This window comes from Musca domestica, unplaced genomic scaffold (genome assembly GCF_030504385.1).
Source record: "Musca domestica strain aabys unplaced genomic scaffold, Musca_domestica.polishedcontigs.V.1.1 15, whole genome shotgun sequence".
In the NCBI taxonomy this organism is placed as follows: domain Eukaryota; kingdom Metazoa; phylum Arthropoda; class Insecta; order Diptera; family Muscidae; genus Musca; species Musca domestica.
In genome coordinates, this window is record NW_026712207.1 from 8,570,084 (window position 1) to 8,594,669 (window position 24,586).

At 36.1% G+C, this 24,586-nt stretch overlaps 5 protein-coding genes across 5 annotated transcripts; 2 read left to right on the forward strand and 3 right to left on the reverse strand.

Annotated features, from left to right (window-relative positions):
- Positions 1 to 964: 964 nt before the first annotated feature.
- LOC101892225 (microspherule protein 1) lies at positions 965 to 2,894 on the reverse strand. Its single transcript, XM_005185596.4, has 4 exons — positions 2,639 to 2,894; positions 1,867 to 2,569; positions 1,128 to 1,757; positions 965 to 1,066 (listed from the first exon to the last, which is right to left on the reverse strand). Exons 1-4 carry the CDS (start codon positions 2,752 to 2,754, stop codon positions 974 to 976), a joined length of 1,542 nt encoding a protein of 513 aa, XP_005185653.2. The 5' UTR covers positions 2,755 to 2,894; the 3' UTR covers positions 965 to 973.
- A 1,924-nt stretch (positions 2,895 to 4,818) lies between these two features.
- On the forward strand, positions 4,819 to 8,292 carry LOC101892052 (uncharacterized). Its single transcript, XM_005185595.4, has 4 exons — positions 4,819 to 5,006; positions 5,091 to 6,512; positions 6,578 to 6,688; positions 6,743 to 8,292. The coding sequence occupies exons 1-4, from the start codon at positions 5,002 to 5,004 to the stop codon at positions 6,864 to 6,866; spliced, it is 1,662 nt and encodes a 553-aa protein (XP_005185652.2). The 5' UTR covers positions 4,819 to 5,001; the 3' UTR covers positions 6,867 to 8,292.
- A 956-nt stretch (positions 8,293 to 9,248) lies between these two features.
- Positions 9,249 to 13,914, reverse strand: LOC131801234 (uncharacterized protein K02A2.6-like). Its single transcript, XM_059119632.1, has one exon. It carries the CDS (start codon positions 13,634 to 13,636, stop codon positions 9,404 to 9,406), a length of 4,233 nt encoding a protein of 1,410 aa, XP_058975615.1. The 5' UTR covers positions 13,637 to 13,914; the 3' UTR covers positions 9,249 to 9,403.
- A 1,418-nt stretch (positions 13,915 to 15,332) lies between these two features.
- On the reverse strand, positions 15,333 to 17,869 carry LOC101892735 (zinc finger CCCH domain-containing protein 3). Its single transcript, XM_005185599.4, has 3 exons — positions 16,263 to 17,869; positions 16,004 to 16,199; positions 15,333 to 15,905 (listed from the first exon to the last, which is right to left on the reverse strand). Exons 1-3 carry the CDS (start codon positions 17,690 to 17,692, stop codon positions 15,504 to 15,506), a joined length of 2,028 nt encoding a protein of 675 aa, XP_005185656.2. The 5' UTR covers positions 17,693 to 17,869; the 3' UTR covers positions 15,333 to 15,503.
- A 1,483-nt stretch (positions 17,870 to 19,352) lies between these two features.
- On the forward strand, positions 19,353 to 23,621 carry LOC101891878 (coiled-coil domain-containing protein 6). Its single transcript, XM_005185594.4, has 7 exons — positions 19,353 to 19,692; positions 20,302 to 20,418; positions 20,477 to 20,567; positions 21,583 to 21,732; positions 21,800 to 22,525; positions 22,587 to 23,203; positions 23,264 to 23,621. Exons 2-6 carry the CDS (start codon positions 20,303 to 20,305, stop codon positions 22,998 to 23,000), a joined length of 1,497 nt encoding a protein of 498 aa, XP_005185651.2. The 5' UTR covers positions 19,353 to 19,692; position 20,302; the 3' UTR covers positions 23,001 to 23,203; positions 23,264 to 23,621.
- Positions 23,622 to 24,586: the final 965 nt, after the last annotated feature.

Genomic DNA, 24,586 nt, shown 5'->3' on the forward strand with positions numbered 1-24,586 from the left:
TATTTCTGTAGTTGCACTAAGCTCTTCTACCTCCTTATTGTACCATGGGGGCACCTAAAGAAAAAAATTATATCTAGGGGGTAGCTCATGGTAAAATTAAGAAGGTAAAGTCATTTCGAATAAGCATATCCATCTGCATTTTCTGTAATTTACCTTGTCACCGAATAAAAAAAGCGTTCCCATTTCTGATATCTGATGGTTTTATAAATACAAATTTTGAGAATGAGATGTTGTCATTTGAATAATTTAAAAAAATGTAAACATATAAATGTATGGTTTTACCTTCTTAATTCTACCATAGGGTATCTTTGTTCTACCTTCTGTAATTATGCCATGCAAGGGACCACATTTTCTGAATGGAAAAAAAATTTGTTCGAAATGAATTTTAATGTCAACAAAGGCTTGATTTAATTGGAAAACTAGAACTAGTAGAAATGAATAAATATTGAATATCAGGGTTGGGCATGATGCAATAAAAAGGTATGTAGAACTATAAGCTGAATACAATTTTTCTGACATCTACCAACTTATTTTCAAAATCAATTTCAGATCCTTTATACTATTCCTTTCCTTTATTTACTATTATTTTCGACATCATAAAAGAGGAAATCGGTTATCGTTGTAAAAACTTTTACCTTCTTGCAGTTCGCAAGCATTAAACATATTAAGGTGAGAATACATAAAACGTTTTCTGACTGGCTTAAGTCATCGGTTTTTTCGTAGAGGAACAAAGGAGTTTTAGGTTGACTTAGTTCGATTTTGGCCCTACGCTCCTTTGATCTTTTCCGAAGAAGCCAGCCGATAACTTAAGCCAGTCGATAAAGCGTTTTATGTATTGTCACCTTAAAACGATTTTTTGAATATTCTTAAAACAAAATAAAATAGACAATAATAATTTTCTTAAAACTAAATGCATTTATTGAAAATATTGTGTATTGAACGCAATTCTATTTTACATGTAATCTTATGTTTTTTAGTTTAATGGTGAAGTCGTTTTGGCGCTTTCATGACGTATCGCATTGATCAGCTCATAATTGACCAAGAAAACAAATCTCAAACCAGACATCTAAAACAAAAACAAGTAGAAATTAGAATTATTTTCCCCACAAGAAGCAACCTTAACATACCTCCACAACACAGTTGTTGGCCAGACGAGTTTTATTACCACTCAACAATGGTACACCATCGATAAATATCGGTCGCTTGCCCTCGTTGGCAATAAAGAAGTCGCCATTGCTACGCAATTTTATTGTTCCCTGTTTACGGGAAATTTTTGTGGCCGGCCCTTCCAGTGACAAATCCACATCGACTACACAATCTTTAGCATCTCGCCCGAATGTTATCTCCTTGGAACGCATTAGATAACGTACCAAACGTCCCCTTAACACCGCCAATGTTTGACCATCAAACTCGGGTGCAATACCAACTCCAGTCATTGAATCAACCAAAACATTCCAGCGACTCAGTTCATTTTCCAGTAAACGTATTTCACGTTTATTTTGTCGATCGGCAAGTGCCAACTCAATTTCCAAGGCCTCATCTCTTTGCTCATGCAATTCGGAATCCATTATAAGATCTTCAGCATCGGAAAAAGTCAAGGGCTGATCGCTGATATTGACAACTTGATCGGAAAGCAGTTGGTATTGTTTCATCATTTGCCAGTGATTTTGTAAAGATTTCGCGGTGCGTGCGCTATAGAAGACGGAGGCATTTTTATCCAATAACTCTTGGAATTGTTCGATTTTGGGGTTGTCAGTCTGCAAGCAGGTATTAAAAAAGGAAATAATGAGATTTTCAGTGTTCAGTGCCTTTCGAAAGCCTCAAGCTTCATCGAAAGTTAACCCCCTTCATTCTCCAACTACTTACCGATTTGATAGTGCTCAACAACTCCTCCTCAGCTGTGCTAAACAAGGCCTTTCTCTGCACCGATTCAACCAATTCTGGATGTAAATTGCGCATAGCTGTAACAGCAATTCTAGACAGGGCGGGCTCAAACAAGAGAGCCCACCATCTACTCTGCAATTCCGCCAAGGTGAATTTACTAGAAAATTTCGTGCCACGATGAACCATTCGTGAGTCGTTGGTTTGCAACATGCCGATAATCAATGCCAGATCATCAATGGGCTTCCAACGACCCAAATCCTTTAGAGTGGCCTGTGCAGGTGGCCGCCCTGACTTTCGGGACTTTTTCTGCTGAGACCTGGCCGGTCGACGTCTTTCGGCTGCCATAAAACCACTTGTAGTTTTACTTTCCGTACCCAATAAGTTTTGAAGTGTGGGTCCAACCGCAATGGAACTAGTTGCACTACCAACAACTTGTTGCAAAATAGGTGCTGCTGCCGCCGCCGCTGTAGTTGTTGCCACGGCACTTGAGTTGGTTTTATCTAAATCTACTTGCGTTGGTGGCTGCAGAATTGGTACTGGAGGTGTTGGGAGCACTGGTTGTATATATGTTTGAGAAGTTGTTCGTGGTCTTGTGCTACGCGTTTGTTCACTGCGAGATTGTAAGCTTACACTGTATTCCACAATTTCATCATCAAAACGCTTACGTTTTATGGAACGTGATGAGCTGAAAGAACAAGCAATTAGTAAAAGTTCCCATGGACAGACATCGGTTTCTTTTCTATGCTAAACTCACCTTCTTCGCTTCTGATCGTTCTGCAATTCTATTGGCAAATTATGCAAAGGAGTTGTTGTGGCTGAAGTTGGCAAGTCATTAGGATTGTTGTCATTTGTTGTTGCTAATGACGCCATTTATTTGTTGTTTTAAGGGAATTTCGAGGACTACTGCGTGCGTAAGTTAGTGTTACCAGACAATAGATTGTAGTTTTTCATTTACTGCAAATTTAAATCGATTCTTCAAAATGCTATATAACCAAAAAATGATGTATAATGTAAATGTATAACAATTAAATAGGTTCTTTGATTAAATTAATAAAATTACTGTGTTATTTATACGTTTCTACGAAACAGTTCAAAGAAGCTGTTCACTATAGAAGTTGAAACCAGTTCCCTGTGTTTCATGTGGTTCGTTTGATTTCATTATTCACCGCATTCGTTCATTTTAAGGTGCATTTATACCATGTTTACATCTAGGGCATTTAGAAGATGCACTCTCTCATGGAACAATATGTGCAATAAAGGTAGGGCACTGAAACTAATCAATTTTAATTTAGCAAGAATGTACTGTTTTTTTTAATTTTTTTCGTATCTGAAAATAAATATCTTTTATCGCATTGTAGAATTAGAAAGGCAAAGTAATGTTTTTTGTTTGTAATCAAAAATGAGAACATGTTTTTATGCAGTGAAGTTTGACAAATTCAATTGCAGAAAATTAAGAAATCGATATGCTTATTTGAAAGGACTTGGCAAATTGCAAGTACCAAATTTCAAACAATATTGAAAAAAGTGGCTTAAATCTTCAAAATACCGAATATGGTGAGATACAGTTATATGAGTCAAAAGCTTATACCATGGTAGAAGAATATAGGTAGATGCATCAACGCTTGGGAACATTGATATGTCAAAAATTTTTAAGTGCTTTGTCAAAAATAAGTCGATTTTTATATGTTTTCTTATACGACGCAAATCGGAGGTTGTAATGATATGTATTTTTGAACAATTTTTAAAAATTTCAATAATTTTTCATTCACGATTTTCAATATCAAAATCGGCTTGACAGTTCATTGTCCCAGCAGCTGTGTCGATGCGACTACCTGTATTCTTCTACCATGGCTTATACGAGGCCGCGAAACTGTGTAACAATTTTCTGTCATAGGAAATAGTAGACATTGCGAACTCTTAGCTCTTTGAAATAATTCTGGTAAAAATGTGAAAAAAAACTGAATACGAAAGAAAAACCCGATTGGAACCAATTTAGTAAAAAGTGTGACACAAGTCATTAAAATACTGAATGTACATATACCAAAATTTGGACATATGCCATGTTTACGTTATAACTTTTTGTGGGGTTAACCTACTTTAAGAGGATTTATTTGAAGTTTAAGTAATGGATATGACAATTTTAATCCCAATCCAGTGGGTTAACCTATTTATATGTAAACGTATTGTTATATAAAAAGACCTCTTCAAGGATCTTACTTACATCCTGAAAAAAGTGTAAATTTACACCAAATTCGGTTAAAATCCTGTGACTGAAATCCTGTGGACCTAAAATAAATCTGACTATTTTCTTTTCAACTTTTCAGAGATTGTTAAGATATGCATTTTTAAACATTTTATATAAATTTGAATAATTTTTCCATTCAAAATTGTCAATTCTAAAATTGGTTTGACAATTCGTTGTCCCAGCAGCTGTGCCGATGCGACTACCTGTATTCTTCATACCATGGTCGGGGTCTTAGAGCATTTTTAGACTATTTTATCCATTCGATTTTAAATGTCAATTCCATAGCGTATAAGTCATATAAATCGTATTCATAAATCCAGTGGATATTATTTGACGTATACGCTGTTGAATTGACATTTGACATCGAGAGGATTTTGTAAATCTAAACTTACTTTTAAATGTTTATTTCGAGGTGTTATCAATAAATATGACAAATTAAGTTGTATAAAAAATGTTGACAATGAAACGTCAAATGAATAATTAAAAAAAAATGTAAACATGACTTTACCTTTTTAAACCTATCATGTATAAATTGTTCCATGTAGATAAACTAATTTTTTTTCGATATCATCAAGGGAAATCGGCTAATGTAATAAAAATGTTTAAATTCATGCATTTCTGGAACAAAGCAAAAATGTATCATTTGAACTTTGGGAACTAAATAAACGAAAGAACTGTTATTGTTTCACTTGTTCCTCACGCTGAGTAGTGACTTTGAACTAGTTCTACTCTGGTGGGTCGTGTTGTGTACGATGAAAAAATAAATGGGCAAAAAATAGAAAAAAAGTGAAAAATGTTAAAATATTTATAAACAAAAAGCAAAAAATAACAACGAAATTAAGTTATATAGCAAGTATTAAACCCTTTAAATAATGAGGTAATTAAAAGCAAGCGATATCCTTTGTTTTCATATTTCTTTGATATCCTTTCTTCCTTGTTGTCTTTGTTTCGCACACAACAGCCTACACTTCGAAAGTCCTCCACAATCTGATGGCAGCAAAATGGATATGGACATTTCATCGGAGACAACATCATTGGATTCGGGAGCAAATTCGTTGAATGATAACTCGGTTATTATACGCTTGGAAAAGGAAGGCGATTGCAATAATCATCATCACGATGTGACAGGCAATGTCTATGCCAATGACAACGAAGAATTTAATAAGACAACATTAGATAATCGCAATGCAAGGCCGCCTTTGGTGGGTGATCATCCGTCGTCGCCCTTGGTCACACCGCAAAGACACAATAAATCGGCGGCACGCACCCTGGCCGACAATCATCCACTGATGTTGTCTCCCACAGATTCGGATGTGGATTTCAATGTGGCCGCTGAGGTCCGTCGCATGACAAACGAAAAGAATTGTGAGAATAAGAAAAACTATCCAGATGTGGTGCCAAGTTTGGAACATTTACATATACGTATACCTCAGGAGAATTTCGATGTTGGCAAACAAATAAGTTTAATGAACACCAAGAATGTAAACGGTGGTGAGCTGGCGGTGACCAAATCAAAAGCTGGTAACAGTTTTGTAAATGGACAGACTTTGAAACCGGGCGATGTGAAGAATTCTGCCTTTAGGGCAAGTAGTCCTGATCTCATAAGCAGTGGATCAGAGGTGAATGTATCGCAGTATCAGGCTACCGTTGATGCCAACAATCAAGTAGTAACATTAATACCGAAAAATGGCCAAGGTGAGGCGGTGAACGGTGGTGGAGGTTTGGTGGGGGCCCAAAATAAACATTTGAAAAATGCCAGAAAAGCCGAAGATATTTCCTCGTTAGACTCCATATCAAATCATAGTTTTGATGGTGATGAAGATCACCATAACTTGGCATCGTTGAGTCCCTCAAGTTCCATAATCGATGGCCTGGATGATGATGATGACGACGATGATGATTGCGAGGGACCTGAGTTATTGCCCGACGATGATGATGATGATGCAGATTTGCGAATGCATGGCATTGATGGTGTTGGCATACTTACGCCCACACCATTGCAGAGAGATGGTGCTGGTGTGGATGTGTCCAATCAATTGCCACAGTATTCGGCAGCCGAAGAGAGACGTGATTCAAGAAACTGGCAAAAAATAACCCTACCCGATGGTCGTACCCGTGATATTGATATGCGCGTCATTGAACCCTATAAACGTGTGTTATCCCATGGTGGTTATCTCAAGGCTGGGGGTCACAATGCAATTGTCATATTTTGTGCCTGCCATTTGCCAGATCGTTCACGTACCGACTATAGCTATGTTATGGACAATCTATTTTTGTATGTGGTCAAGACCTTGGAACAATTGGTTACAGATGACTATGTGCTGATTTATTTGCATGGCGGATCGAGTCGCCGTAATATGCCACCGTTTCCATGGCTAAAAAAGTAAGGGAATAGGATTTTTTTGCAATTTGTAATTAAATTTTATGGTAATTGTTATTACATTACAGGTGCTACCAGCTATTGGATAGACGCTTGAGAAAAAGCTTGAAAAACATGTACTTGGTACATCCAACCTTTTGGATCAAGTCCATTATATGGATGACTAGACCCTTTGTTAGGTAAGTATGGTATTTTTATTTGATTGCTGCCATATAATGTGGTTTCCATTTCAGTACTAAATTCTGGCGCAAATTAGTCTATGTGAAATCCTTGGATGAGCTATCACAATATGTAACGGCCCTGGAAAAGGCAGCCATACCGGAAAAGGTTAAGCAATATGATTCGAAAAAACATTGAAACTTGTCGGAGACAGAAACACATCACCACAACAACAACAAGTAAATTGTAGAAGAATACTCAGCAACAACAAGTTATATTTATACCTATTATTATATTCTATATAAAAAAAGCTAATTTTTAATATTTATTTCTATTTCTTTATTGTGTGATATATTTCATAATTTAAGATTTATCTTTGACTGTGTAATTTTTAACTTCCCTCATCCTTCTGCTACAACTCCTACCATCTCCTACTCATTTGTATGGAAAAATGTATACCTATTGGTGTACATTAAACAAAACTGTTGATCTCTATATTTGAATAATGCATTACATACATATATATATGTATACATATACTATATACAACAGCAAAAGACAAAAACATATTGCTTGAAATTATTCAGCGACAGAACAAACGAACAAAGTTGTATAATTCAAATGCTGAAATTTATGCCTTAGTTATGTTAATCGAATTAAATAAAAATATTATTTTTCTTGGATTGTTTCAAATCAGCGTGCCTGCAAACCCCCATTTTAGGAATCTCACCAGGAGCTTTAAATCATAAAAATATATTTAAAAGAAAAGTAATTTTCATTCGTTTGAAAAACCCCAATCTTGAATTATCCCAGGCTGGCACCTGATGACAAATTGTTCCATTTTTTTTTTATTATGTTACTCTCAGTTTTATGTATGTTTTCCTTTTTCTCTCTGTTAATGCACCTATTTATATATACAATATTAAAAAAAAGAAACATTCCTTCAGTATTTAACCATATTTCATGTTGTATCCTATTCTTTGGAAATTAGCAATAAAAAATTGAGACTATCATCATGTTACCAACACCACCACCACCAACCCACCATTACCACCAACCACCACACTCCATTAATACTAATCGAAAACATGACCACTTCTAACAAATGTCCACAAAAAATTGTGTACAAAAATACTCAAAAAAAATATATATATTTACATATAAATATACATAGATACATTCATTGGAAACCATTAAAATAATTATTAAATAATACAAAAAGCATTGGAAAAATATTCATTTAAAGAAAAGTGATTTTCCTTAACATTGTCTTACAAAGCCCCCAAATCAATTGGGTCATTTAAGGCAAAGGATTCAGATTTTTTTATTATCTTTTTATTTGCTCTCCCATTTAATTTATTTAAATTTAAAAATTTATTTTGTACTCCTATTATATTTTAAAACATATTTTTCAGGATCCGTATTTTTTTGTTTTTTTTTTTTATTTTTTTTAAATGCCTATCCCTTCTAATATAATTTATTTAAATTTAACCATTTATTTATGTATTCCTATTATGTTTTAAAATATATATTTTTCCATCTTATTTTTAATGCAGCAATAAACTGCTGCAGTAGTTTATTAATTATATAGTAAAATTTTATGTAGCTTAAATATTTAAAAAAATGCATTTTAATGCCTTCATTGTCGACGTTCATTTAAAAAGTTATTCCTATTTTTTTTTTTAATGTTAATTAATTGCACTTTTCTCTTCCATAGAAATGCTTTAAGAAAATAATGCAAAACACACACACACGTACTTATACACAAAAACACACACACATATGTATGCAAAATATATACCTAATTTTTGAATATAAATCCCAAAATTATTTGTTTTTATTTGATAATAACAGCATATATTTAAGAATAAAATAATAAATATAGTTTAATGAAACAAAGTCTTTGTTCGATATTGGCGGCCAACAAACGCAGTGGGGGAGCAAAAACCATATATCAGGTAAAAGAAATTTACACAGATTTTGTAAAATAATAAACAAAAATAATAAAAATCAACGTTTGAAAGAGGCCACAAAATCCGAAAATATCTCCCCTTTAGACTCCATATCAAATCATAGTTTTGATGGTGATGAAGATCACCACAACTTGGCATCGTTGAGTCCCCTGATGATAATGACGACGACGATAGGTGTGAGAGACATGAATCATTACCTGACGATGATGATGACTTTGATGGTGTTGGCATTCTTCTTCCCATTTGAAGTTGCAAATTTTCCACCATTAATTCGAATTTTTCCTTTTAAAATTCAATTCAAGTTAAAGTGGAAATACATACAGCACTAAGGTGGGAACACAAAAAAGGAGCATAGGGCCACAATCGAACTAAGTCAACCTAAAACTTCCATGTTCCTATACGAAGAAGCCAGCCAAAAATGCGCTTTATGTATTCCCACCCTCAGAAAATATCAGCCCACTGTACCCCCTTCCTTGAGGTATGATTTTTCAAACTGTTGACCCTTTATGGAGGTTCCGGAGCAGTTGGCCAATATTGACCAATTCGTATCAGACCTAAGACTGATAAAAAATTGTTGTGCTTTTATGGTTTGAAATAAAAGTCAATGTTTGTTAATACTAAAGGTGTAAAGATTTATTGGATGATGAGCGTTCACAGCTACTAATTTAAAAGGAATGAAGAAGTTACAATGTAGTGAGTCAGACTCGAGTGACAGACAAAACAAGACTGAGCAAGCTAAAATGGCGGTAGCACGGCGTCCTATTATGTGGGCGTTGCCGTATAGGATGTTGCAACATGAGATGCCATATTGTTAATGTGGGTTGCCCCAACATCTCCCTCCTTAAGATGAGAAGGTGATCTTGAAATAGGTTCGACTGGTTGTCTGCGACTTGTTATTCTTTGAGGTGTCCAGTTTGGTGAACCTGTTGGAGTTGCAAAATGTTCTTGATGGTTAGGCAAAGCGATTTCGAATTCTTCAAGTAGTACGTCCAATGGTAGTTTTTGTCGTTCTTGACTGCTTGACTCTACCGATTCTCTATGTCGAAGTTGATCAGTATGAGCTCGTACTAGAATTTTCCTGTCCCCAACGTCGATTAGAGTGTTGTAAATGACTTTCCCTTTACGCTCGACTATTTCGCCTGTTGTCCAGTAACTTTTGTTTCCTTTGAAGTTTCTTGCATAGACCAATTCTCCGTTGCTAAACTCTCTGTTTTTGGTACCGTGTTTGGTATTATACTGCTGTTCCATTTTGTGATTGACGTTATACTCAGGCGATTGTTGCTTCCTTAGAACGTCGAAGACCGTTCTCATTTTTCTTCCGATGAAGGATTCTGCTGGAGACTTACCTTCTGGTGCATTTGGATTTGGTGTGGATCTGTAGACTTCTAGGAAGGTTTGGAGAGATTCCGTAGGCGTTTCTTCCCCTTCTAGTTTTTTTAATGCACGTTTAAGTGTATCAACGAAACGCTCGGCTTGTCCATTTGAACTTGGATGAAAACGAACAGTCCTTGTGTGTTTAATGCCTTTTTTGCTGCACCACTTCTCAAATTGTTCTGAACAGAACTGTGTTCCGTTGTCCGAGACCAATTGTTCAGGATTTCCGAAGAGTGCACAATATTCGTTTAACATTTTTAATGTTGCATATGTGGTTGTCGTTGTTGTCTCGTATATAACAGGGTATTTTGAATACGAGTCGATGATAAGAAGATAATATTTACCTTTTTCTGGACCAGCATAGTCTATATGTATCCTTTCAAGAGGGTGTGAAGTTAATGGCCATGGGCAAAGATTTGTTTTTACTGGACTTTTTGCCGCATGTTGACAATTTTTGCATTTCCGAACAAAGTCTTCAATTTGTTTGTCGATGTTTGGCCAATAAACATAACTTCTGGCGATGGCTTTGCTGCGTTCTGCTGATAAGTGTCCTCTGTGAAGTTGTTGTAAGATTTGTCTCTGATATGATTTAGGGATTACTATACGATTATTGAAGAGAATACAACCATCGAAGGTTGAAAGATTTTCCTTGCGGTTGAAAAATTGAATAATTGATGGGTTAATATTTTTCTTGCTTTCTGGCCATTCTGTTTGAATGTATTTGAGGACCATTTGTAAATCCGTGTCTTTTGTTGTTGCATCGACGATCATTTTAAATGATACTGGGAGAACTGACATAGTTTCATTTATCTCGTTACGTATGTCTTCTTCGAATGATATTGAAGCCACTATAAAGTCATCTGCTGGTTTTTCGTGATTTTTGACTAATCTTGATAATACATCAGCGTGACCAAAGTCCTTTGTGTTTGTGTATTTAATTTCGAAGTTGTAAGCCAGTAATATAAGGGCCCATCGTTGTAAACGATTTGCTGTGTAAATTGGAACTCCCTTCTTTGAACCAAATATTGCGAGTAAGGGTTTGTGATCGGTGTGTAAAGTAAATTTGCGTCCGAATAACATTTTGTGAAACCGTTGAACGGCGAATATAAGGGCTAGGCCTTCTTTTTCTATTTGGCTGTAATTCTTTTCCGCTTGTGTGAGTGATCTGGAAATATGATGTATTGCCTTCATAGTGTTGTCTGGAAACATATGATAGATAACCGCGCCGATTCCGTGAGATGATGCATCGGCTGCTACATGTATAGGCAAGTTTGGATTGTAATGCGTTAAAAGAAGATCTGATGTCAAGATGTTCTTAAAGTCGTTTAATGATTTTTGACACTGTGACGTCCACTCGAACTTGGCGTCCTTTTTTAGTAGATCGTCAAGAGGTTTACGTAGTGTTCTCATGTTGTTTACAAATTTCCCGTAATGATTAATAGAGCCTAATAACGATCTTACTTCCGAGACGTTTTCTGGTGTTTTAAGATTTTGAACGGCTGCTATTTTGATTGGGTCAGGTTTGATTCCATCTTTGCTTATTATGTGTCCTAGATATTTGATTTGTTTTTGAAAGAATTGGCATTTTTCAAATTTCAGCTTGAATCCGTGATCTTGAATTCTTTGTAAAAGCTTGTTTAAATTTAATTTATGTTCCGGAATAGATGGACTTGATAACATGATGTCGTCTATATATGCTTTTGCTCCTTCTATGCCTGCGCATAGCTTATCCATGATCCTTTGAAATGCTCCCGGAGCTGATTTTATACCTGGGGTTAGACGGTTGAACTTATATAGACCTTTGTGTGTATTGATGGTGAGAAGCTCTTTACTTTCGTCGTCAACTTCGACTTGTAAGTATGCGTCTGAGAGATCTAAGTGACTAAAGATTACACAGTTGTGGCAATCAGACATGATTTCTTCCGGTGTTGGTAATGGATACTGATTAGGTTCTACTATTGAGTTTAGTCCTGTTGAATAGTCTGCACATATTCGAATTTTTCCATTACGTTTGCTGACCACTATCGGCGCTGCGTACCTCGATGAATCTACCGGTGTGATTATTCCTGCGTTTTCTAATCTGAGGAGTTCTGTTTCAATTTCCATTCTTGCTGCGAAAGGAACTGGTCGTTTGGGAACGAATATTTCTTTTGTGTTTGGCAATAATTGTATGTTGACTTTTGTTTTGCACAGACCTGGGGTACTGTTATCAAAAACTGATTGATAATTCGTTTTCAATTCTGCTATTTCATCAACGAAGTTTATTTGATGACACCATGAGGTTATTGGTTTCTGCCATAGATTGAATGCTTGAATCCAATCGATTCCCATGATATTGAGTTTTTCTATATCTGTTATATAACATTTTAATGTTTTTGATGTTTTGTCGATTGTGACGTCACATTGAAATTCTGCTAGGAGCTTGATTGAGTTTGCGTTTGCGTCGCTAGCGTTGTCAAAAGTTTCGTAGGCTTCAGGCTTACCTATAGCTTTCCATGTGTTGATAGATACAATTGATATGTCTGATGCAGTATCAATTTGAAGTTTTACAGGATTGTTGTTAATTAGGACAGTTGTGTATTTCCTTAAGTCGCGGAAATTAATGTTGTGTGTTTTGAAAACTGCCTTAGTTTTGAATGATTTCCTTGAATTGCTGTATTTCTTGAATTCATTCTGGTTGTTTTCAGACGATGATTTGAAATTCTTACCAGTCTTAGCGATGTTGCAAAAGTTATTTTTATGACCCACTTGATTGCATGTTGTGCATTTATGTTTCTGGAAAGGACAAAATTTGACGTAGTGAAGGTCTCCGCAATACCAACAGGGTGAATTGGGTGTTTTGTGCTTCTTGAAGTCTTTTGCGTGCTTGTTGAGTGAACAGACGATTTTTGATTGATGTTCAATGAGAATGTTGTCCGATTTGAGATCTAGAATTCGTTGTGTTTCGTCTACTAGTTGATCTAGGTTCATTGTAGTGTTTTCATCATCCAGTACCTTTAGTAAGCGAAGTCTTATGTCGTTGTCCTTTTCTGACTTGAGTCCTAAGACGAAAATGAGACATTTGAATTGGTCGATTTTCAGTTCTTTCATTTTGAATAGTTCGCATTGTAGGTTTACTCTGCTTGCGTATTCTCTGAAATCTTCGCTGTCGCCTTTTGCTAGCTGAAGGCATTTGTATCTTTGTGAGACTTGTGTTTCTGTTTTACCAAAGAGTTTCTTGAGTTTCTCTACTGTATCCTTTAGAGTCATGTCTTCAGGTTTTGCTGGTAATACGTAGTTGGCAAATCTTTCATGTACTTGGTTCGACATTTTTCTCCATAACAAGGCCACTTTGTCATGTTCTTCGAGTGAGCTTGCTTCTTTTTCGAAAACATGCACAAACCTGTTGTACCACGCTTGAAATATCAGACCGCTCTCTGGCTCGTATACGAATGCTGTCATTGACTGTGCTAGTGATTCCATTAGTGCTGCTTTGGATGAATTTGATGTTTGTGGTGAGTGTGGTGAATTTGGTGCTCCTTGTGCTTGAAGAAGATCAGCCATATGCTTTAGCAGTTGCGTTTGTTGCGACATTGCTTTCTGTTGCTCTGTTAACAATTGTAGAATTATGTCTTGAGACATTTTTGCGGATTGTTGTGTGTGCAATTATTGATCAATTTCCACTATCCTCGTCGCCACTTTTGTTGTGCTTTTATGGTTTGAAATAAAAGTCAATGTTTGTTAATACTAAAGGTGTAAAGATTTATTGGATGATGAGCGTTCACAGCTACTAATTTAAAAGGAATGAAGAAGTTACAATGTAGTGAGTCAGACTCGAGTGACAGACAAAACAAGACTGAGCAAGCTAAAATGGCGGTAGCACGGCGTCCTATTATGTGGGCGTTGCCGTATAGGATGTTGCAACATGAGATGCCATATTGTTAATGTGGGTTGCCCCAACAAAAATATTACAACGTGCCAGATTTGGACTATATCGACTACTTCCTATACTTTATATGAAATATGTGCAAATTTTTGTGGAAATGTGGAAATATGTGTGAGGTAACAGATATAGCGGACCGAAGTATTCAATTTTCATACCGTTATGGGCAACATTACAAGAAAATCGAACATTTATATCCAATTTTATGCGAAATCATAAATTCCGATAAATTACATATTCATATCAGATGCCTGTTTAAGAGAATTATTTATATATAAGAAATCGTAAAGAATCGCTGACTTGTTTCCCAAGTTATGGCAGATACAAATATTGAAAATTGTGAATCTTTCTGGGTAAGGTGACAACAGATCTTGCGTTAGCAAAAATATTTGGATGTGTGAAATTTGCAGAGAGTTAGATGCTTATTTCGCTTTCTTTGAGCGTTTTGTTAATCAAAATGGTGAACCTTATGTGGGGGAGGTACCAGAAGGAATGATCCGATCTCCACCATCTTTATATCAGATTTTGTATTGATGGAAATATTGAGATGTGCCAAGTCTGAATGCAATCGGATGTTAATTTCGCGTTTAATGAGCTTCATGGATATTCAAAATGTTGACCCTTTGTGGGGGAGGTATCAGAATGAGTGGACCGGTACAGCCCATCTTCACAGCAGATCTTGTGTTAGTAGAAATAATGGGATGTGTGAAATATGAAGGGAACCGGATGCTTATTTCCGATCTTATAATCGTTTTGGTTATTCAAAACTTTGACGCCTTGTGGGGAGGATCTCTACCATCTTTATAACAGACATTGTGTTGATGAAAATATATGAAATGTGGAAATGTGAATCGGATGTTAATTTCGCGTTTTATGAGCTTCATGGATATTCAATATTTTGATCCTTTTTGGGGAGGTGCCAAAAGGAGTGGGCTGATATATCCCATCTTCACAGAAGATCTTGGGTTTATAAAATTATTTTGATGCGTAAAGTTTAAAGACAATCGACTCTTAAGCTGGGAATACATAAAGCGCATATTTGGCTGGCTTAAGTCATCGGCTGGCTTCTTCGGAAATGAACAAAGGAACCTAGGGCCAAAATCGAACTAGGTCAACCTAAAACTCCTTTATTCATTTACGAAGAAGCCAGCCGATGACTTAAGCCAGCCAAATATGCGCTTTATGTATTCCCAGCTTTACATCAAATTTTATAAGAGTATATGATCACTAAAGTCTACAACTTGTAGTGGAGAACACTCAATTACCACTCTAAACGAAAGACCACCACTTTCTTTTGTGTAAAGAAACCCTTAGGCAATGAGTAAAACAACGTACAATTTATTTTATTGTATAGTTTATTTCTTCTTATTTTCTAAAAATATATATATTTGATTTTTCTTTTCTAAAAATAGGGGAAATATCTTAATAATATTAAAAAAACTTAAAAATTGTCATATGTATAGTTTACATTTTCCTATAAAGGAGAAATACATAAAGTGTACAAGAAATGTATATAAATGTACCTGTTGATTGAATATCCTCATGTCACATTCGTAGTTGCAGTAATCATAATGGTATATACGCTGGTAATGCTCCCAATTTTGGACGTTTCTTTGGTGTATCTTCAGGCGTTTTGTCGGTTTCTTCGGGTGCTACGGGTTGATCTGAAATTACCTCCTTCTCTTCTTTTTCTTTACATTCATTTGCCTCCCCTTCCCGGCTAGTTCCTATGAAATAACGTACACCAGAAACTCCCAAAACTTTTTCCTGCTGTTCATCAGAAACTGTGGATGGTGGTGGAATTTTTTCTTGTGTCACATTTCTGGATGACTTTGTTGACGAAATCTCCGCCTGTTTTTGTAAATATTTTTCTCTTTTCTGTTTGCTCTTGCAATAGACACAATTCTTAATAGTACACACACCCGTACGTTCATGTTCGGGGCAAACAAATTCATGTCGTTTATTGCACTTGAGATCGTTGAAGAGGATATGAAAAGATTCGGAAAATTGTTAATAAAATCCAAAGGAGAATAATTGGGATATTGAAAGTATAACTTTGTACATACCTTGTCGGCCAATTTGCAATAACCCCTAAGGAAGTCAATACACACTTCGGCATTGTCACTCAGTTTTTTGTGTAGATACGGGCAATCATTGCGTACACACACCCCCTGCATGTAGAATTTACACACCGGCATTTTAGACAACGAAACCTCGTGGGAGAGCAGGCACTTGGAGTTTAAACATTCACCACGGAGAAATCTGAAAAATATATTATTTCAAGGGAATTCTATTTGATTTTGTTTTCAAAATTGTGCAACTTACTTGGAACAAATCGCCACCTGTTGTTTGTTGTGCACCTTAAGGCATTTTCCCCTCTCGTGGGCGGCACATTTTCCCACACGTTGATATATGGGACAGGGGACATTAGATTTGATCAAATGTTTACTCAAAATTTGCAAACTCTTCTGTTTGGCATTATTCACATAGGCTCGAGCCAAATGGTTACGGGTCCGTATCAAAACATTATTTTTGGATGGTGTTGAAATATAGGTAAAACCACCTATATCAATACGACGACACGTGGGACCAGCCTTGTTACGACTCATGGCTCCATCTTCTTTACCATCAGTAGCAGCAGTAACTCGTGTAAGTTTGTATTTCTGAGGGTCCATAATATATTTGGTGCCACGTACAAATATTGTCAGTCCTTGAGATGGTTTGGTGTCGGAAGCTGTAGTTGTGGGTTTCTTGGATTTATTTTCTAAATTTGAACTATTATTTGTCAAGTCTTTGAGTTTTAAGGAGTTTCGAGTCGATTTATACAATAATCCATTTATATTCAGTAACTGGAGTTTTTTGTTTACACTTGGCGTCGTTGAAGACTTGGCGGTGGTTGTGCCAAATTTCTTCCAAGTGTTTGTGCTCTGAGCTGAACTTGTTGAAGTTCTTCTCAGAGCAAATCGGCCCACAAAAGATTTGCGTTTTATTTTAAACACAGAGGCAAAAGCAGCAGGTGGGAGTTTCCTTTTAACGACTCTATTGTCCAGTTTATATTTGGTTTTGATTGATGATCCTCGAATAGCTGAAGGATCGGGTTTTACTACTGTTTGTTTTGTAATTTTGGTCTGTTGAATGGCTGATTTCCGTATGAGTTTACGTTTGGTAACGTGCACAATAGGTTGTGGTGGGACAATTGGAATTGCTTTAATTTGTAACAATTTCTGGGGCGCAGTTAGGGGTTCACGAATTAGACGGTTTTTGGATTTACAAATTATTTTACGAACTTCTGTGGGAGCAGTTTTTGGGATGACAGCTGTGGAAGCAGGAACACGCGCAGCAGAAATCGCCTTATCAGAATTCGTTGAAAGGGAGTTTGTTTTACCACCCTCTGTGAGTCCCCTATTTGATATGACGCAACTACTTGTTGTGTCTGCAACTGGATAGGTAGGAAGCAAGGTAGCTGAAGCCGATGTAACTGGATAAGCGAGAACTTTTGCAGAGGACATTGAAGCATCCGCAATCATTGAATTTTGATCCTGCAGTTTCATTAGAAATCTTGGATTCATATGTATAGTGGGCCTTTGGGCACGTTCCAAAAACAAAGGATTTATGTGAGCACTTGCTGGTATGTGTTGCGCTTGCGGTGCATTGACGGACGAGGGTACCACATATTGTAAATCTGGTTGTTGTAGCCTACCCTTGAAGTTAGGGTTTATGTAAATTGTACGTGGATTATTGTTTTGAGGTAGCATTTTTCAGTGATTCAGTTCTTGTCGTTTGTTACCCCCCAATGTTGTTACTAGATCGGAATGATTCTGTTTCTTCTCGGTTGTACCAATTAATCCAAAAATTTAGATAATTGTCCGTGTGACGACTTATTTATTTCTCGATTACTCTGGGGCCTATTCTATTTCGAAAGGAATTAGTTCAATGGAACTATTCTGTAAAAGGAACTATGTCACCTAGTTCCTTTAAAGTACTTTAGTTTATGTAGCTTATTTTGTGACGGCTTAAACAAAGGTGTTTCTTCCATATAATTTCTTGCTTTCATTCGTAAGGGCTGAATTTGCGTAATTGCTGAATCTGCAAGAATCTACAGTTCTGGAACAGAGCAAATATTGCAAAATAAATGATTTGTTTCAGAAATGCAGGAATGTAAAACTTTTAAATACGATAACCGATTTTCTCTTTATGATATCGAAGAAAATTGCAAAAATAGTAAACTCAAGTAAGTTCTGGAAGATATCAAATGTGTAATTTTATAAACCGCATATAAATATGGCAAGTTTTCTGTTGGCAATTCTTTATTTAATAGGAATAACTTGCTGTCAATTTCCAACAATTACTCTTTAACAGGAGCAGATATAATCACAACACGGAATATCGGGAGGTCCTCTATATGAGTGCTATAAAAAATGTTGTGGCAGAGAATTTAGTGCCTACTAAGAACTTTAACTACAAAAATTCAATCACTTCCGTAAAAAAATGTGGCTAAAATGATGGAATATCGTGTGGTAACAGCTCTATAGCACAACATGGAATCATAAAATTTTTTACTAGAGGAATAAAGGTGAGGGTATATAAGCAGCCACGCATATTAATGTCAAATTATAAAGGGAGACGACGACAGAACCTAAGTGCGGCTCTGGCATCCATTTCTTATATGTCACAAAATATGTCATGCGAAGACTTCAAGCTGCTTATGTACTCTCACCTTAAGTTTTTATTATTAACTTCAAATATCGAATTGTTAACAATTCCGATAGAAAATTCTTAAGGTAATAATACAATAAAGGTAATAATACATAATACATTGTTCTCACCTTTATAACGTCAAAATAGCAAATATCGGAAAATTTCGTTATAGACCCGATATTATAGGCCGGTATAGCCAATGTAAGTATTTTGCATGCCTGCATACAAAAGTGACATCTGTGCAAAAACAGAGCTTCCTATCGGAAATCATTTGCACTGTAGCTTGATTAAAATAGACAGTCGAGCCGACTTGGCTAAATCAACTGAAAAATTGCCTGCTTGGTTGGGTCCGAACATCGTAGAATTAAGAAGGTAAAGTCATGCAATCATATTTTAAATTTTTTTTTTCAAAATTATTTATTTGACAACATCTTATTGACTAAATGTTTCTTGTTTATCATTCAATTTTTTCATGTTTTCTTATGCTACGCCAATCAGAGGTTGTTATGATATAAAACTCTCAATAATTTTGACAAATTTGAATAATTTTTTACTTAAAAATTCAATTACAAATTTAGATTGACAGTTCATTGTCCCAGCAGGTGTGAAACCTTGGAAATTATTGTACCATGTGTGCTTCTCATTGTTGCTCCGTACAATACGTGCTGCGTGCTACGTTACGTCTACGTATTACCCACTAATTTGATGGCAAAAAAAAAAAACACATTGCTGTGGTCTGGCAACTTCACGGGGTTCGTCATTAATTTTTCTTTGCAATCTTTGGAAAATTATTTTAATTTAAATCATGCAAAATAATATATAAAAATCAAGTGAATATAGTATTCTTAAGTTCACATGGAAATTCCAAAGTTGATGCTATAGAAAGTTGCTGGCCGAAACAAAGGAAGTTGAGAGCAGAGAAACGCAGCAAATTTTGAAACAAAGTTAATTCGGAGGAGTCCATCGAACGAACTGCAAAGCAGCTAAACAAAAAAAATCGCATAGAAGAAATAGGTGCAAGCGAAACACACACGAATACTGAAAAAGGAAAAAGCAAGTAAGTGTAAATGGCAAAAGGATTTTTAATTTTTATTTTTTTGCTTTCGGGTAAAGCGAATTACGTCTTCAAGTTTTTTTTGGGAACAAAGGTGTATATATATGTGAATAAGGGGGATTAATGTAATTTTGTTGGTGGTACTGAGTTTTTATTACAAATCAATGATTAATTTACCTTTGCTGTTGTAGACAGTGGAATGTTGTCGGCATTTGTCAGCAGCCTAACAAACGCCATTATCCACCACGCTACAAAAAGTTCGCGAAATCGAAGCGTAAAGTCTTGCGATTTTTATGTAATTTTGGGAAAAGAATTTCTGCAACGAAATACTTTTACATTGTTGTATTTTCGACAAGCCTGAACTTTGAAAAGGCCCCATTAATCCCTGGAACAAGGATTTGCCTTTTTCAGATCACCCACCTACATGTTTTCTCGATTCCTATTAAAAATTGTCTATTATTCTAAAGTTACTCCTTAAAATGTTTAAATTAATTTATACTCAAAATAATATATTTATTTTTTAAATAGAAACTTTTTTCTAGACATTTCAAACCCACAAAAATAATATATTTTTGAAAATAAAAAGTTAATAAACCTTTTTCTTTTTCCCAGTATGGAAAGTCCATGTGAATCCGAGAGCTCATTGGATGGCGGTACCATGTTGCCTCCCAGCCCCGTTTCTAGGGAGCAATTACAAAAAAGGATTGAATCTCTTACTCAACAGAATAAGTATGTCTTTTATCTTGGGCCTTGGTAAAAATTAAATTTTCTTGATTTCTCTTTCCAGGGTCTTAAAAGCCGAACTAGATACCATGAAAATAAAATACAAGGTTGTACAGGAAGAAAATCGTACTCTGAAACAAGCATCCGTGATAATTGTGAGTATAACCTGATTTTTGGACCCCTATTTATACCCTCAGTCATAGGGCTACAGAGGGTATATATCATTTGATACGGCCAAAACGTACCTCATCGAAATAACGGTTTTAGACCTTAGGTCTCTCGACCAAATCCGTTTTACGACATTCGATCTAATGGTGCCTGTCCGTTCGTCTGTCTCTCGAAGGGAGTATCCGATTTGAACCAAACATGGTACATCGTAATATTATTGTCAAACTTAGATTAAGTTCGGAGATGGGCAATATCGGTCCACTCCTTCCGGTACCTCCCCCACAAAATGTCAACATTTTCAATGAAAATAACTTACGGCACAGAAAGAGAAAGGATAAACCGATTTTGCTCCAACTTTGCAAAAGCTAATATTTGCATCAGTGCTAGGTAAAGTGCGAAAATGGACAACATAGCTTCACTCCATCAAGTACCTCCCCAACAAAGAGTCAAAATTTTGAATAAAAATAACTCTTATACAATGTGATGTAAGTGTCCGATTGTCATCAAATTACACACATATCAATATTTTTATTAGTCCAATGTCTGGTGTGAAGGTGGACGATATCGGTCCACTCCTTCTGGTATCTCCCCCACAAAGGGTCACAATTTTGAATGTTCGTGAAGCTCATAAAACACGAAATTAACATCCGATTCCATTCAGACTTAATACATCTCAATTTTTCTATCAACACAAGATCTGTTACCAAGATGGTAGAGATCGGATCATTCCTTCTGGTACCTCCCCCACAAAGGGTCAAAGTTTTGAATAACCCAAACGATCATAAAATCAGAAATAAGCATCCGGTTCTCTTCAAATTACACACATCATAATATTTTTATCAACCCAAGGTCTGATGTGAAGATGGCATAAATCGGTCCACTCCTTCTGCTAACCCCCCCACAAAGGGTCAACAGTTTGATAATCATAACTCAAGGCTTTGGGTATAAATCTGTCGGCAAAACCGACTGATACTATTTTACTTGTTTGGTTCTATTTCACAGCAAGCTAAGGCAGAACAGGAGGAAGAATACATTTCGAATACATTGTTAAAAAAGATCCAAGCTTTGAAAAAGGAAAAGGAGACACTGGCCCATCACTATGAAAGAGAAGAAGAATGTCTGACCAATGATCTATCACGGAAATTAGATCAGGTGAGTAGAAAATATATTTATCCCCCTTAAAAACCCCCAATTAAAATTGGTCCTCCTTCTTTTTTAGTTGCGTCAAGAGAAATGCAAACTGGAACAAACGTTGGAACAGGAACAAGAATGTCTGGTGAATAAGCTAATGCGGAAAATTGAAAAGCTACAAGCTGAGACGGACAATAAGCAAACAAATCTGGAACAGTTGCGCCGCGAAATGGTCGAGCTGGAAAACACCTTGGAACAGGAGCAAGAAGCCTTAGTTAATAAGCTGTGGAAACGCATGGATAAATTGGAGACCGAAAAACGTTTGCTGCAAATTAAACTGGATCAACCTGTGTCGGATCCAACAACACCACGTGATATCACCAATGCCAATGGCGATACCGCCTCTAATCTTAGCTCTCACATACAAACTTTAAGATCTGAGGTCATACGTTTGCGTGCCAATTTGGCCGCCGCCGAGGAGGAGACTGCAAAGAAACTACAACAATTTGCCCAGGAGGAGAAATCGATACGTGAAGAAAATGCCCGATTGCAGCGTAAATTGAAACAGGAAGTGGAAAGGCGTGAGGCACTATGTCGCCATCTATCCGAATCGGAATCTTCATTGGAAATGGATGAGGAACGTTTCTATAATGAGAATATTTTGGCCACTGGGGCACCGCTAACAAGTGCCGCCTTGAATGCTCATCGTCAGCGAACCATTAGCAGCCCTGTGTCGCATAGTCCATCGAGTAGTCGTCCCTTGAGTCCAGGCAATTCACAACACAATCGTTGTTATGCATGTGGACAAGTTGTGGTAAGTTTAATTTGTGGCTTTTGCAATCATTCCGCAATAACCTCGATTTTGTTTATTTCAGAATCGTCGTGCTAGTGAACGTTTTATTAAACCAGCACTGCCAACTCCTATGCTAGGTCTCAATACATCAGCACCAAATGTTTTGTCGGGATCCACAGGTGGTGTTGGTGGTGGACCATCTGTGGTTGGTGGCCTATTTTCCTCATGTTCCTCAAATGCTAATGCCGGGCCCCCACCATCAGGGTTCCTCAACAGCAATGATCGCTTGTCATTTACATCGGCATCCCTGTTAGGCAACACTACCAATAACCCATCAGGCGGTTCTTCCAACAGCACTCAAGCATTCAACAACATAAATACGTCCAATACAAGCGTGAATAGTACAAGCAATTCCGCTTTTACGCCCACAAATCCAAGTGGTGGCACCTTTGCTCAACCAGCCAGTCCCATGGACACTTCATCATGCAAAGACTAAATTTTGAGACACAGACACACAAGAACAGCAGAAGTGAAACTTAAGTAGTTAAACGAAATAAAAAATGTTGTATGGATTTTTTTTTTAAATTCAACTAAACTAAGTAATTAACTTTTACAAAAAAAAAAAAACAAAAAGGAACCCCCCTCCCGCAAGTTCTTGGGTGGCAAACCTAATAATGAATCTTCTTTGTGCATGCGTTGGTAGGTGCAATCTATCAGACAATTAAAATCTTAACTTATCTTTCTTCTCTTTTTTTGCAGTATTTCCCCCTGGGTATCATTAAAAAAACAACAACAACAAATTTAACAAATGGAAGCGCAACTGTGCGGCACCTATAACCAAAAACACAGAGACGACACCCATTAAAAAAAATATTGAATTTATTCGATGCCGTTCATACTAAATAAGCAAACAAAAATAAGAAAACTTCTCAAAAACTATTAATTATTAATTAAAATTGAAAGAATGAATGAAAAGAAGACCCACAGTCTTCGAAACGAATACAAAATGCAAGTGTAACATGTGAATGGTTCGCTTTGAGCTTTTTTTCCAAAATAACAAAACCACAATATAATTAACTTTAATATTATTATCATCCCAAAAAAAAAAAAAGAAAAACCAACCAACCAACATTATTAATTAATACGCATACAAACATATATATGATACTACTATTACTATATATTTATTCTGTTACTTTTATTTTTAGCTAAAAAAATCATTAAATGATTTTCTTTTTATAAAAAAAAAAAACAAAACAAATTTATTCTTATCCTTCATATTTCCCCAACGCCTCAAAAAATTTCACCAATTGTCATTAAATCAACAGGAAATATGGAAAAATAAATAAAATTGAAAATTTCCCCATGATACTGCACACAAAACAAACACACCCACATATTCATTTTTGTAACGAACTTTGACACTGGACTTCTTATTATTAATATATATATATAAAAATTTAATATATATTTATTTTATTTAATCCATAATTGAAACTATGTGTAAGCTATGAATTGAGACATAAAGTCGATACCAATAAAAATTTAATAAGATTGAAATGCTTTGGGTGTTTTTGAAAACATGATTTCTTGAAACGGAAATCAGTGTTAATCCATTGATGAATTTAACATTCTTTTAAGAAGGCATTGAAGTTCCAAACTTGTGAGACTATCGAAAAATACAGGGTCGTTAAAATCATCAAAATACCCAAAATCGAGAGAAACCACCATGGGGTTTATTCGAAGGCGTGGACCTGCACATACGATTTTCTGTCATAGGCTGTAATATCCATTACGAACTTTAAATACCAAATTTGAAACAATTCCGGTGAATAATGTCGCTAAAATCATCAAAATACCCAATATCGGGAGAAACCATTATATGGGGGCGCTACGAAGGCATGAACCTGCACAGAAAATTTTCTGTCATAGGTTGTAGTATCCGTTGTGAACTTCAAATACCAAATTTGAAACAATTCCGGTGAATAATGTCGCTAAAATCATCAAAATATCGAAAATCGGGACGTGCGTTATAAGGGGGCTTTATAAAAACGGGGACCTACATGGCCCATTTTTAATACC